Source organism: Hyposmocoma kahamanoa, unplaced genomic scaffold (genome assembly GCF_003589595.1).
Source record: "Hyposmocoma kahamanoa isolate Upper Pololo Valley unplaced genomic scaffold, ASM358959v1 95767, whole genome shotgun sequence".
NCBI lineage: Eukaryota > Metazoa > Arthropoda > Insecta > Lepidoptera > Cosmopterigidae > Hyposmocoma > Hyposmocoma kahamanoa.
Genome location: NW_020655042.1, coordinates 450 through 16,424, shown reverse-complemented (window position 1 = coordinate 16,424; position 15,975 = coordinate 450). Strand labels below are relative to the sequence as shown.

The 15,975-nt window shown below is 39.1% G+C and overlaps 1 protein-coding gene across 1 annotated transcript; it reads right to left on the bottom strand.

The window, feature by feature from the left end:
* Positions 1-267: 267 nt before the first annotated feature.
* LOC113238443 (bromodomain adjacent to zinc finger domain protein 1A-like) lies at positions 268-15,573 on the bottom strand (the record flags this gene model as incomplete). The annotated part of the gene is made up of 12 exons (XM_026475274.1): positions 268-442; positions 923-1,108; positions 2,959-3,160; positions 4,248-4,353; positions 5,373-5,607; positions 7,169-7,293; positions 7,437-7,606; positions 9,089-9,230; positions 10,664-10,949; positions 12,218-12,420; positions 13,086-13,320; positions 15,375-15,573. Coding segments are annotated over 12 exons (2,264 nt in total), but the record flags the coding sequence as incomplete, so codon positions are not given.
* Between the last annotated feature and the right edge of the window lie 402 nt (positions 15,574-15,975).

The following is a 15,975-nucleotide window of genomic DNA, read 5'->3' as shown; positions in this document are numbered from 1 at the left end:
CTCACGTATTCTGCGGACTGCGTATGCAGCGGAGGTTAATCTGCTGGCCAGCGACGATATATGCGGAAACCACTGAAGTTTACTATCTAAGGTCACTCCCAAGAAGACTGCTTTATTAACAAGGTCTAACTTTTCTCCGTTTATTTCTATGCTTGTAGGTGACATCTCAACCGATACAGCAGACCTTAATCTGCAAGCCATGACGTGTTGTCGTGTGTACGTCATATAGTAAATGTCTCTAATGGCAAAACACAACGTGTTGTGTACTTTCTCTAACCTTGACTTTAAGTGCTCCCAGACATCCGTGGAAGATCTTCTCCTCCAGCTCAAGTATGTGATCTCTGAGCGAAAGTTCCAGAGCCTCCGATAAAGTGCTGTCGTCAGGTACCACGAGGGAGAGAGTGAACTTCTTGTTGCGAGTCATGTGATGCACAGGTGGAGGCTGCCAGATTAAAATATTTTTAGTAACTTCTCTTGCTCATCTACCTGACAAAGTACAGTCAGTATCAAAATAGTCTAAACGATCAAACTGTACAAAGATATAAATAAAATAGTCAATATATACTCCCAGACGCATGATTTGCCCTGAGCTTAAACAATGTTTGACTGATCGATAACTATTATCCATTTTGAAACTGTACAAGACGATATTTCCTTTTTTTTCTGTACTGCGAATCGAGCCCGGAACCTCTGCGCGATAGTCCATGCAGCATGGTAGCTGTTCGGACACAGAGCCAGTTAAATAATTGATTGCTATTTATGTATTTTGCATGTCTAATACAGCCGATTTTATTTTGTTTATTTTTAGAGATTATTCGCAGATTGCCTGGTTGGTTCTTGTCTTAAACGTTGGTCAACACAGAAATTCAAATACTGCACTTTATACCTGTGAATATCGTTATCAGGTAAAGGCGACACTCACCGGAGCAATGTCCGGATTAAGATGATGCAACGGGCATTTCTTGACGTACTCCACGATGTTGGCCTTATCAAGTTCCAACGCCTGCCTTAGTTCGCTCTCGCGGACGCCTCGCTTGTTCAGGGATTGGATGAGAGCTTCGATCTGCTCCTCGGTGTGGTACACCCTCCAGTGGGGGCGGAAGTCACCCTGTAATCATAATAATGTGCCAAACAATCACACCAATTGTCTGGTCTCAAACTAATTCCCCGTACTATAAGCAACGGAATTCACTCAGAAGCGCTAATCAGATCACCCAAACTGGAATCGATTTAAAATAATTCATTTACCAAATAGCGGCAGTCACATCTCAAATCGTTGGACCACAGAGATCGTGAAGAATTTAAAGGTTTATTGAATATTCACCTAAGTATTTGAAGTAGTAACAGTGCTAGACTTGTGCATCGTTACCTTACATTGTAATCCTATACTCTACCAAATTCGATGTAGAATGTTTAATAACAAAACGTTGCTAGGCAACCAATGATGGCATAGGAAAACAACATTTCTTTCCATGCTCATTATTAAGGCTTGCTCTGCCCACGGCCTGCTCCCTTAATTGGAATTTAAATGGGTAGTAGGCAATTGGGTTATGTGGAAGTAATAATAAAAATAAATTTTTGCATCCTATCAATATTTACTGCTAGATGGTAGGCAATGGTATACGAAAAGAAACAAAATTTTAAGATTTTATTTCATATTAAGTTACCACATATTTTGTTGTCCAGCATCTATTTCCGATTCTGAACTAGAATTACCACCAGAACTCGAATGTTTGCAATCTCTCCATTCAAATCAAAAAGTCACTAGGGATGACACAGTTTTACAAATAATTAATTACTGGTCACTTTTATGTCATTTTCAGGTGAATTGAAATTTCTGTTGAACAAAATTCATTATAAACAAAACTTCAAGATGTAGTATTATCCATAATCTAGTTGAATTTCGGGGGAAAATATTGAAATTGTGATAATTGTGAAAGAGTATGAAATGAAAACCCTAAAAATCATATGTTTTTGTTTGTTGACATTTATTCTACATAGAATTTGGCTAGAGTATAAATGGGATGCACGATTTTTTGCTTTGAATCGATTTTTTGGATCGTATTAGATCGTATCGATACACAGAGATGGGATCGTATGCTCTTGAATCGATCTCATGAAAATCGTTCCAAAATTAATTTCGATTAAAAAAAATAGTTTTGACAGCCTTTTTTTGGCTTCAGGCGTGAAAATTTGAAAATATCACGCGCACAGTACCTAATGTATTGTAGATTAATGCAGGCTCGTCTTGGACCCCCGGCGTTCAATACACGGACTCCTTAGGGTTCCATAAACCACAAGGTTAAGAAACCCTGATTTAAAGTAATACTAACTAGTGAGAAAGAGAAAAGAAGAGAAAGAGAAGTAGCAACAATCGCAAAATATTGTAGACTTGTTGTACTCAGATATTGCCAAACTGCATTTATTGCAGGCCAACATAAAATAGGGGTTTAGAAAGAGACTGTACTGTTTAAATTACGAATACGATCTAGATGATTCGATTCGCTATAATATTGAATCGATTTAATTAAAAATCACATTGAAATGAATAGATACAAAAATTGCTAGCTCGTATACTCTGTATACTCAATCTTCATATGAACCGTAATATGCAACCCTAATCTTAAATCGATTGAATCATTTCAAGCAAAAGTATTGTCTACGTATGTGTATGCAATAAAACTGGCCAAGTTAAAGTCAGGCTTGGTCAATTGTATAATATTTATACACATTGTTTGGCATTAAAACCCCGCACTAGGGAAACCCTACGTCGCGAGTGCCATGGGCACACACATATTACACAACCACAAATTACACCTAAACTCACGAGTGAAATAAATGGAGGCCATACAAATATTTCTCCCGCCCCAGGAATACGCGGGATCTCTGCAGTCCAGCATGGTAACCGTTCCGCCACTGAGGCCGAAAATATAATTTATTTTTTATTTTATTTCATACCTTTCCGTGTACAAAGCAAGTAGAGATATCTCCCGTGCAGACAAGCAATTCGCGGTACTGCTGTGTGTTGGACTCGAGCCCGTTCAGCTTCTGCGTCAGACCGTTGAGGTTTGTCAGCGGCTTCTTCGGGGAGTTACCGCGGGAGTTTGCTGCAGAATCGTTCTCCTTGTCACTACCTGCTAGAAATACGACATTGTAATATCTAGGCGGAAAAGAATAATAATTTGTTCTCTGTAATAATTCGTTTGCAAATAGAGCGGTGCGCATGCATGGTTGCGAGTGCGAATTATAGGGACCCCTGTAAGCGTGAGTGAAGCTAGAGGCAGCAGTTTTGAGTATGAGCGAGAAGTATGAATGGGATTGCGTGACTGTTGCTGTGAGCCGTCGGTTCAGTGTGACAGCGTGTCGTTTTGGGACTATCATACAAATAAATTACTATTATAAGTTGCGGTCTTTCAGTTTCTCCCAATGCAGACTCCGAACTTATTGTAGGTAGTCATAGTGAGAGATAGTTCCTACAGAGTTATATTATTCGTCTTGTTACACTATAGTATAACAAGACGCATAAACTCGAAACTCGTCTTGTTATAAATGTGGATTTTTTTTATAACACGTGATGGGACGAGCAAGTCGTGCACCTGTTCATAACGGATGAAGTCCCACTCAGTGCTTTAAATCACCAAGATGTGCACTGAACACACATAAGTTGACAAGTCCCATGGTAAGGTGGCAGTACTTCCCTGGGCGAACTCTTTAACAAGGAGCTCCACTGAGATTCCGTAAGAAGTGTTTTAAGTGATTATTGTCCAGGCATTGTAGTGTAGTTGTGTGAGGATAGTGCTCTGTGTGTAAAAGTAATGAAAAAAATCTATATAACGATTCATATGTGTGTTATCTAATAATCGGCTTGAAATCTTAGAACTAGAATGATAATGTGCGTTAGTTCTTCTTCTTTTTATGAACATGGCAGGCTGTAGCAGAATATCAGCGGTGTTGTGAGACACTCTGCCATTGTGCCGAGTTACAGACCTTTCTATCTTACACCACCACTGTTACTAAACACTGTGTAGAACTTTATATTTTTATTTACTAATGTGTGGAGACGAATAAGCGATTTTATTATTATTGCTGCTAGTAGGTGCAATGTGCGAGGACAGGCAACAAGCAGGTCGGCCGGCGTACCGCGCTCGGTCTCGCTCTCGAAGAGGCGCGCGACGTAGGCCAGCGTGTCGCTGGCGCTGGCGGGCGCGGGGGCGGGGGCGGGGCCGGGGGGCGCGGGGGGCGCGGGCGGCACGGGCTTGTCGCGGCACGGCCCGCGCGCCTCGCCGCCCGCCTCGCAGAACAGCCCCGCCACGCGCCGCGGCAGCCAGTAGCGCCGGAACGCGCGGTCGGCGCCTGCGCACGCACACAGTGCCCGTGAAACACTCCTCTTTCAATTCTAGTCTTACTCTACCTTAGGGTGAATACATTTCTTACGCAGGTCGATGGCTTTCTCGAATAGCGGCCATCTCATAAATATCTAATATAATATTTAAAAAAGTAACATGTACTTATTTGGAAAAACCGACGAATAGTATACCGCCCAACGTTGATACACAAATTACACCCAAACTCACGAGAGAAATAAATGTAGGCGATACAAATGTTTCTCCCGGCCCGGGAATCCAATCCGAGACCTGTCCAGACCAGCATGGGAACCGTTCGGCTACGGAGGCAATTGACAGTTCTGTTATCTTATTGACAAAATAAATTTAGTATATATCCTGAATACAATGCAATGGGTTAAAAATACAGTGTTCATTCTGTAGGCCTACTACGACAGGCTGCGACTTGCGCAAGAGTGAAATAAAGCGCTGGATTTCTATGCGAGAATAACAATATCTCGCACTTTACGTCGCTTTCGCGCAAGTCTTGAAGAGCAACAGTATGTGTTCCATTCGCCACTGTTAACCATAAACCAAATAAGAAAAGTATAGTGCAATTTCAGTATAGGCACAGAAAGACCTTGTGCTCCTTCTAGCGGAAGCATGTTGAAACAATGTTTCTATTACCACTGAACCGCTCCAACTTCAACTTCTACCAATGGATTCTGTCTGAACCCTTGTCAAAATATACAAAAATGTTGTGTGATGTGGTAAATCAGCGATAGTTAACGTGGTACATTTAATATAATAATAATATAGACAATCATTTGTACTGTAAATTACATGGCAATTAGAATAAAGTTATAATAGGACTGGCATGTTCTCTAGAACAAAAGTCCTAAAATCAAATGAAGATTAAAATAAAAAAAAACTTAACTTCGCCAGCACTGTTCCAAGCCGGAACGCAGTAATGCTCACATTGCTGCATGGCGGCAGAAATAGGTAGCAAGTAATTTCCTGTTTCACTTTAATAAAAACACCTTTACTTACCGACATAAGAAGCATAGTCGAAGACCTGAACCTGCAGCTCCTTCAGTTTCTTTTCGTATTCCACCTTTTCCTTCTCACTATCCTTCACGAGCTTCTCCAAGGCGAGCTTCAATTCTTCCTCGTGAGCTTTCGCCTTCTCGCCGGTCAGTTTCTGTTCTTCCTTTTTCGTCGCGTATTCCTTTTTCAGCTCTTGTTTGGCCAATGTTACTTGGTTTTCGCGTTTGCGCTCGTTTATCTACCAAAATTCAATATTATAATAATAAAAAATATATAAAAATTCAAAAATTAAATTAAAGAAACTAAAATACACAATAATAGGGGAAAAGGCTAGCCAGCTCAGCTTCATGCTGGGCAGAGCCTCAGCGCTGATTTTCAGCTGGAGCCTAAAAGGAGCTACGACCAAACGTAATTAAAAACGAAAGTATAATTTACATTAAATTATTAAACATCGGGTATATAAACAGAAATAGAGACGAAATAAGGGCTGTCGCGAATTATGTCGCGATTTAGTGTAACTTTTGTAATATCAAGCATTAATAAATTTAGTCTGTTATGTGTGATACCTAAGAGTGTGTGTGAGTGTGATACTAACACGGAAGTACAGGCATCTCAAATGAAGGTGAGATATCAGGCATCTGCTGGGAGTGCACTGGTTGGTCGGCACTACAGTTGGTAAGTTTGCACAATGTTTATTATTAACGTAGATACAGTATTTGTTGACTAGACAGCCTGAAGATAGAGTATGACGAATCAGTAACAGAATTAGAATGAGACTGCCACTTGTACCGAAGGTACAAGGTTGCATGAAGCGGTGGCAGAGGAAGGGCTGTAGGGGTGTGTGTGGAAGCCCATCATAGGGACCAGAGGATCCCACTAGTTAAGATCCGGAGGATCGATATGAGGTCAAGGACCTGTTAGGACAATAATTATCCTAACTACTACAATTATTGTAGTAGTCCTATGAAGTAGAATGGAGTTAGAAGAAGTGTACATGAAGAAAGATACTCTATTTAAAGGTTGTTGTGATAGAAAGAATGTCGCATGTGTAATTTACATTATGATTGAACCTTAGGCGTGGCGACAAGGGCCATCCATCCCTGGCAACACATCAGGCAAATGGGCCTTATATCACTTTTAAATATCAACTCTCGTTTGCACTGAAATTACAAATGTGAAAGCTGAAATAGTAAAGCGCCAACAACTGACCAAAAATATTCTGTATTTTGCAATTTTCGTCCATTATAGCAAAGCTCAAGTTAACTGGTCGGTTTGAAGTGAAACAATTGGCGACACCCGTTAACTGTTTCGAATTCCGGCTGGCCAATCGGAGCGCAGTTGTCACCGTAATAATTCGGCAGAATAGTTTTCAAACAAATTAAATGACATTTCGTCTCGATTTCTGGTTATATACTCGATGACATTAAAATATGAAAAAAATATATAATTTCAATAACTAATAAACAATTTTGAATGAGATGGAAGCTGTCGCCGTTTATCTGTCGCATTAACTTTATTTCATTAATTTTACGGAAGCCAAATAGACTACACTACTAAGTGAAATACACAGAAAGCGGGTGCGAACCGGGCGCGAGATGGTCGGGAGTAATTTCGTGTATTTATATGTACAACAACACACTTAATCCGCAATCGGTGTGTTTCATGGTTGAAACTAGGGAATTAATTTAGGTTTTCATAAAATTAGAATGATAGGGAAGTGAAATGAGAACAGCGTACAACGGCGCCTCACAATTATTTCTGATCAATTTGAACCAATCACAGAAACAGTAAATTTATACCTGTAACATTCTCAAAGATTGTTTGGTGTTCTTGAATTCTTCGAGCTTCTCCTCGATGACGTCACGCACTGTCGCATACGTCAGTATTTGATTCATCAGGCATTGCAAGACCAGGAACTTGTCATCTGTGAATTGAAGAACAATAATATTATATAAAATAAGCAACAGAAAAAGAACGTTAATCATTGGTTCCTTAGGTTGATAACGAAACAAGCGTGCGTCGCAGCGAAAACGAACCGAGAGAAAGCAAACGTTCGAATGTGTATACCTAGCGACAAGTCGGCGACGTGCGTGGTGGCGAGCCTGCGCAGCAGCTGCGGCGAGGTGAGGCGCAGGCGCAGCCCCGGGTCGTCGTGGCTGCTGTACCCGCCGCGCTGATGGTAACGCCACGTGGCGCAGCGGCTGCCCGCCGCCGACCCCGATGACAGGAAGTGCAGTCTGTTCAGGAGGTCGAGAGGTTCGTTTCAATCCATTTTAAACAAAAAGTAAACAAACGAGTTACTGTTTGACGGTTTAGTAATGGCCAATTGTACTGCCAACTACAAATCGATTAATTGAATGAATCGATTTGTTTAATTGAATCAGTTGGAACAACGGTTCTGAGTTATTTCATAAATAGAATTACAAAATTATAACTAGTGGTTTTCCTTCCATAGTCTATAAAAGCATATTTAAAATTTCCGAAATCTTAATTTTAATTCCTTTTCAAATCCTTACACTTACATACTCGTTCGATTACGATTGAAATTTTCGATTTACTAGTCGATTCCAAAAACTTTAATTGAATGCCTCCGTGGCCGAACGGTTACCATGCCGGACTGCCACGCAGAGGTCCCAGGTTGGATTCCCGGGCCGGGAGAAATATTTGTATGACCTACATTTATTTCTCTAGTGAGTTTGGGTGTAATTTTTGGTTGTCTATGAGTGTGTCCATGGCACCCGCGACACAGGGTTTCCCTAGTGTGGGGCTATGTTGAGTGTGTGCGTTATTATAAAAAAAAAATGAACCTCCCAGTCACTAGAACTAGTCATATATTTATAATTGAAAAATAACCTCGCTTTTGGACTACCATTATTCAAATACGAGTTTACGATGTTATTGAAATGAATGTTGTTAGAAAAATTGTTGAAACATCAAGTCGAAATGTTTGAAATATACGTGAAAGTGTCACTTATTCGATTTATTGAGTGAAATGCTTTAGAATTGTTAACCGACTTCAAAAAAAGGAGGAGGTTCTCGACTTTTTTATATATGTTACGCGATAACTCATTTGAAAACCGATTTTGACGATTCTTTTCTTGTTGGAAAGAGGGAAGAAAATATTCCACCTTCTAAGGGTGGCAAACTAAGGATGAATGACTTTTGGGGTCGGTTTTTTAATAGTCTGTACTGAGATTATAACCAAACCGTTTTGTTTATAATTCGTAAGTGTTGCGAACGCAACAATTTTGTAATTTTAACATAATTTCCAAAGCAGTAACAAAACGCTGCTCGTCAAGGGCACATTACGTAGGCCTATTTTGAACCAATCGAGTAACACCACATATGTCTTTTTCATCCCTACCACATTTGTGACGAATTTTGTACGTAACTAAAAAGGTCAAAAGGACCGTTCACTTTTAAAACTGTACCCCTTCAGAAACTATCACTGTATCGATTTAACAGCACTACTCCTGTAACTAACCAGTCACCTATTTTAAAATATAACACAGTCAACTAAAATCGTCTTTGATTTTACGAGTCGTCGAGCTCCTGTTCGTCATCTACTTTGGGTCTGGCGGCTACAGTAAGTAATTAATTGGAACAGACCACACATTTCGGATGCACTTTTAATACATTAACATTTTCATTTTTGGCAATAATATTTAGATTACTTTCACCATTGAGATAATTTAATAAAAATAAACCATAATACATACCTTAAGACCTCAGTGACGGTGGTGGGATCCAGTGGTAGCTTGCTAAGCGGTGTGCCGAGGTATGTTTGGGACCATTTGCTGGCCTTCGTTGCTAATTCAACGGCTTTCGTCATACCAACCTGGCTGTCGATCTCCGTGTCTTCTATTGAAAAAAGAAAATATGACTTTAGTCACTTTCAAATCCGAACAGCACATCGTACGTATGTATAAATGCTAAATATTGACTGTGTACTGGCAACCGGTACTATATCGGTGAAGAAAAAATTGTTTGCGTCATTTATATTGAAATCTGGTTTATTAAATAAAAATACGTAGTTTTTAAGTATTTTTATTACGCGTGCATGTGTGTACACTACGTAATGTTATTCGATAAACCAGATGCCATATAAGTGATTTTTTCTTCATCCTGTGATTTTGTTAAAATTGAAACAGTACCGGTTGCCAGTTCACAGTCGATATTCAAATAAAATATTATTTCAACAAACTATCAGCTTAAAAGTAATGCCTCTGTGGTCGAACGGTTACCATACCGGACTGCCACGCAGAGGTCCCGGGTTCGATTCCCGTGCCGGGAGAAATATTTGTATGGCCTACATTTATTTCTCTCGTGAGTTTGGGTGTAATTTGTGGTTGTCTATGTGTTTGTCCGTGGCACCCGCGATAACAGGGTTTCCCTAGTGTGGGACTAGGAGTGTGTGCGCGTTATTAGTATTATTATCGTTAACATCGACAACGTCAGTGACTCAGCTGTTAGTACTTCGAGCGCTCTATGAGGAGTCCCGCCTTTGGTTCCCGATAAGACTAGTTTGGAAAATTATTTTTTTCTAAATTGTTTCTGGTCTGGGTGATCTGGGTAGTGCTAAGGAGTATCATTACTCTATTAATCAGTTAATCATAGTACAGGAAATCCCCATGTTTAAGACAAGGTAACTGGTGTGGTAGAATGGCACATTATTATACATGCCAGACAATGTGAGTATGGATGGAATATGCAGGGGTTTTTTTTTTTCAATGGGACAGATATGGGGAAAACCGAAACCATAAAAGATACAAGGAAAGTGTCTTAGGAACCATGAAGTCTTTTTTTGTGAAAATCATTTTGGCATAGCCAATTTGTTGGTCAAGAGTGTTGCAAGTTGTACATAAAATTTTTTTGTGCTGATCGACTCAGTTTCATGAAGAGATCATTTCATTGCATAGGACGAAAAAAAACGAGACACCAAAAGTTGGTCAAATTTCATAAAAAACATTTCATACAGAATTAATGAAATACTTTTTTATGCTAATAGACTCAGTTTCTTATAAGGATGACTTCAGTGTATCGGAAAAAAATTGGGACCACACAAGTTGATCCAATTTAATAAAAAACAATTACTATGTGAAAATTGTTTTCATAAAAAAGGACTTCATGACTCCTGAGATAGTTCCCTTGTATCTTCTATGGTTTTGGACTTCCCCATGCTGTCACATTAAAAAAAAACTATATATTATTATGCTATTGACTAAACCAGATCAGACCAGTCTCTAGCACTGAGACATACAATGGGTTGACAATGAAAATAGCGTTAGTCTTACCGGTGGATTCCTGTATCCCTCCTTTCTCATTGTAATCCTCTGCCTCGTCTTCTTGCAGCGAGAATATTGTAGTCAGAAACATCTGTACCAGGTCACTGAAGACACCGGCACAGTCCTTCGTCACCAGCGACTTCCTGAAGGTCTCCAAGTCCAGCTCGTTGTGGAAAACGTCTTTCGTCTTTAGAATGTCGGCGTAGACATGGACGAATTCGAGAACTGAGAGGAAGTCGCCGAAATGCTTGTGCGGTATGCCCTCTATTTCAATGGGTGTGCCTTTTGGAATTATCTGTCGATAATATTTAGAGAAACAAACATGAATATGATTCGATGAAATGTCACAATTACATGCACGCACATTTTTTTTACAATATCAAGTAAGGGGACGAACAAGCCGTGCGTTTGAAGGTAAGTTACACGCCTATCCATAACAGTTGGAGTGCCACTCAAAGCTTTAAATCACAAAGATCTGAGGGGCACTGCCACGGCGCCTGTCACCCTGAGACATACGTTTGTGACGGTGTGACCTCCTTACACCGTCATCTCACCTCTTTGTATCGCCTCTCTCCTCTTGTACGTTATCATTTTTTTTATTTTACTTGTATTTAAATTTTAAATTTTAATTGTTCCATCTTCCTTCACTTTCTCATTTTGTTTTCGTACCACGGTCACTCCCAGCTCGACCGCCACAACTGTTGGAGCTGTTAATAAGCTAATCATGTGTAATAATTTATAAGTCTACACCCTTCATGTATCTATTTCTGTTTTCTGTAATTCAGTTTCTAGGCCCATTTAGGGGTAAGTGCCTTAATAATAAAGTGTAGGGAGTGTTTTATACTGTTATACCTGTTTTTTTACATTTACCTTTATATTGTTACAGCCTTTCTTCAAACTTTACTTCTTTAACAAATTTTGTGGACCTGTTCACGGCTGGTTAGGGTTACAACCCTTTAAAGTTAACAAGTCCCATGTGCCTGTAATTTCACCAGCACCCTTACCCTTCAACACCGGAACACAGTAATGCTCACATTAAGCAGGCAGAAATAGGCAAGGTGGCAGAACTTCCGTGGACGGACTCTTTCACAAGGAGCTCTACTGCTACATTTATCATCATGTCTATTGTTTTTTTAGGTTTTTCAAGACAATAGAACAAGAACAAACATCTAAAATCGAGAAAAACCGACAGAAGACCGCCAGCAATAGAATTTTTATTTTCCATAACAGCCTTCAACCGACTTATACAGGATTATTTTTATAATACTAACAACCTCATCCTCTCAAGAATAGATTATAACATCATAAACAACGACGTCTGTTCAATGCCTTCTAATAGTTAATCAGATTTTACTTTCATACAACAATAAATGGGTTTTAAATAGATCAATCTGAACAGTAATAATTCTGTGCTGCACCTGTGTGGGATCGTCGAGGAGGACGCTTGCACGTTTGAACTTATTCTAGGTGGTACTTACATTTTTATCTACAACCCACATTGAGCGTGTGTGGTACATTATATGTACACTTAAACTTACTTACTCGCACACTTCAAAAGCTCACCTTATGGTCCTCAAGCTCGAGGTCATCCTTGACTTTCTGCCACTCCTTGAGATAGGCCTGCAACCGAGCGTGCTTCTCCTTTTTCTTAGCTTTCTCTTCTTCCTTGCGCTGGCGCATCTGGTCTTCGGCGCGGCGCATCTTTTCAGCCAGCTCCTGAGCGCTCTTCTTGGCTGCCGGGTCCGCGGGAGGTTTGGGTTTTGATGCTGTATAAATATTAGTTAAGGTTAAATTTTTATTGAATTGTTATTCAATTATTTTTTGTGAAATTACTCCACTAGTTTGTTATAATTATTAATACAAAGATCGAACACTATAAACTATTTATAACAAACTAGTGGAGTAATTTGACAAAAAATAATTGAATATCAATTCAATACAAATTTAATCACAATTAATAGCGACTTCTCTAGTCAGGGCTAGTAGCTGTAAAGTTGCCTAACTGGACGACGAAATATTTTCATAGATTTCTCATAGATGGCGCTTAGACTAAAAAGTCGTTGAAAACCAAATACAAAGATCCGACGAACAAGCGCATAGAGAAATTCGTGAGATCCGTTGGTTCGTTCCGTGGCTTAGTTGGCATAGCGTCTGGCACGGTTTGCTAGAAGACGTCGGTTCGAATCCGACCGGATCGAAGGATTTTTTTTTATATATATAGAGTTCTGTATAGCAGGTCACCCAAACGTGGTTACCGTTCACATTTTCTGCTAACGTAACGTATGACACGATCAAGAATGAAGTAAAAAATCAAATTTATGTATATAAAATACACGATTCGAAAATACCGCATTCTATAATTGAGCGTTTATCTTAGAAGGGAAACAGAGGCTTTTAAGAAAGGCATAAAAAAAATTATTAAAAAACATACCATCATTCTTATCAGCCTTCTTAACAAACTTGTCCATACTCTCCTGTTTCTTCTTATCTGGGCTGAGTTTCTTGGCGGATTTCTTGTTCGCAGATCCTGGCTTGGGCGGATTCTTAGACCCAGGGGTGGAGCCGTTCTTGAGTAGCTTCTTGGATGAGGGAAATTCGGGAGGATTGCCAGTAAAGAGTTGATCGAAGCTTGTTTTGGCGATGTTGTACTTGTCTAGGGCTGATTTCTGTGGGAGAAATTCGTTTTAAATTGATATAAACTAAAACTGAAAAAGATCTAGTACTGGAAGTGATGTGATATGTTTGAACATAAAATTGGTGGTTAAATTCACTTACTAATATGTGAAAATAATTATCATTTCAGTGCAAACCTTAATTTTATTTCATGCAGGATACCATGAAAGCAGTGTGTAACCCAATCGACCATGTAGGTCAGCTACAATAAATTATTATTACACATTTTATTATTTTCAAATTTCTGCACATTTGCCCATGTAAAATTCTACAATTTAATATTTTCCCAACAGACTTAACATGATGACGTTATCTATTATCTCAAATTTTTATTAGACAATAAGTTGAAATATAGATACAATGAAAACTTAAATACCAGAAAATAAAACTAGAATTAAATTATATGAATAGAATTGGATCCCCGCGGCAAGGTGCCCAAGACACTGGCAGTGCTATGTTCGCCCTTTGTATGCCTATGATAATGCGTTGGACAAGGTAGCTGCCGGCTAATCTATTAATTTTTTTTATAAAATTTTGTACAGATAAAAGGAACCGGGATCGCATGGGTTAAACATAAATATAAATTACATTTTCATAAGTGTACTGTAGTTGCAAAATCGACGTTCCTTTGACTAACAATTCAACACCGTAGTTCCAAATGTTGGCAAGTTTGACATTTTTTTATAGAAAATCACTTTGTTTGATTAAGAATTATGTCAAAATAAGAATACAATAAGAATACAAAAGGGATAAAAATGGAACGCTGACGGACGGCCACCATTACGAAAAACGTATTTGACGAGAAAGGACTTGGCTTTGTTTTTTTTGGATTTATTGTGAAAATATTGGATTATGATGAATATACTGGAGTCTCATTTCTGTTTACTATAATAATAATTCGTTTATTTGCTTAAAACATGATATAACAAAGGATATTACAAGAGACAGTGCCAGTACAAACATGTTTCGCATATATTAAATAGCTTGCAAATGTCTAGTTATATAATGTCAATCAGACTACCACAACACAATAATAAAAAAATGTCACAAACATGTCACGTTACAAATTAAATTTGTCGAGAATGATAATCTTGAAGATAAAATTTTAATTCACATTTCCTGTCAAATATTTCGTTTAGGTCATAAAAATTATTTTTATTTAACCACTTGCACAGCTTTGTTTTAAATAAACTTATGTGTAATAGTTTAATCTCAAGTGGTATTTTATTATATATGTCAACACACATTTTTAAACAACTTTTACTGAATTTAGCAGTCATAGGAATAGTGTCAAGTACAAGTCTATTCGGGTTTCTGCAGAGTATAGTATTCATATCACAGGCTTTCTTAAACAAATATGTGTGTTTTCGTACAAAGATACAAATTTCGTATATATGTAATGATGGTAGTGGCAACAGACCAAGGCTCTGAAACAAGGGTCTGCATGTTTCATCTGGGGGAATTACACACCAATTATGAACATTTTATGCAAAGTTGCAAAAGTACCTTAATATTTATGGGTTACTTTTTAATTGGCTGTAAAAGAGGGGAGGTTCTAAAAATTCGACTGTATTTTATGTTTTGTTTTTGTGTGCATGTTAAATGATTACTCCGACAATCAGTCAACCGATTTCGATGATTCTTTTTGTTAGAAAGAGGGTACCTAAATAGTGGGCCCATTCAAATGTGAAGAAAAAACTTCACCTCGAAGGGTGGCAAATTAGGCGATGGATCCGGTTTATTGGATTTCGAAAACTTTCCGTTAACCGATCGGTCGGTTCTTTTTATAAAAAAAAACTTATAATTACTTCCCTAAGAGTTTCATTGTAATTTTCTTATAAATGAAGCCCCCTTGGTCGAGTGGCTTGCACACAGGTTTTCATGGTGTCGCCATTTCTGAGGTCCCGGGTTCGATCCCCAGCCGGGTCAATGAGTTTGTGGTACCGTCGTTGTTTCCCATTTGATTTCCATAACACAAGTGCATTAGTTACTTACTTTGGGTTCGGAGCAATGTATGGGATGTTATCTAATATTTATATATGTCTACCTTGATGGTAATAATTCCGCCCCCGTTGTACTCGACGAACTGTTTCAAGAAGAGGCGGTTCTTGTCGCGCGTGTAGACGCCCTTCCTGCGCCTGATCCGGTCCGATGGCGCTGTGCCCACCTGACCGCTCGACGCGTTATCTTCTTCCATGAATTGTTCCACTTCATAGACGTATGACGATGGCGGGAGAATTGCTTTACTGTAAAGGACAGAGTCTTTTCGCTTTATGGTTCCTTTATCATTTCTTTTCAGGATACCAATTATCGGGACGAACAACTCGTGCGCCTGGTGGTAAGCGACACACCTGTCGATAACAGCTGCTGTGCCACTCAGAGCTTTAAATCACAAAGTTCTGAGGGGCACTACCACTGCGCCCGTCACCCTGAGACTTAACTTGACAAAACCCACATGCCTGTAATTTTCAAGTCGGGAACGCAGTAATGTTTAAATAACTTGTTGGTAGCAGAAATAGATCGTCTTTTTCTGTTATGGACAGGTGTTCGTCCCGTCACTTAGTATAATAAAAAAATGAAAATTCCTTCTACATGACCAAACCATCCATCCATCCTACACTAGTCACTACATCATCTCTCATACCACA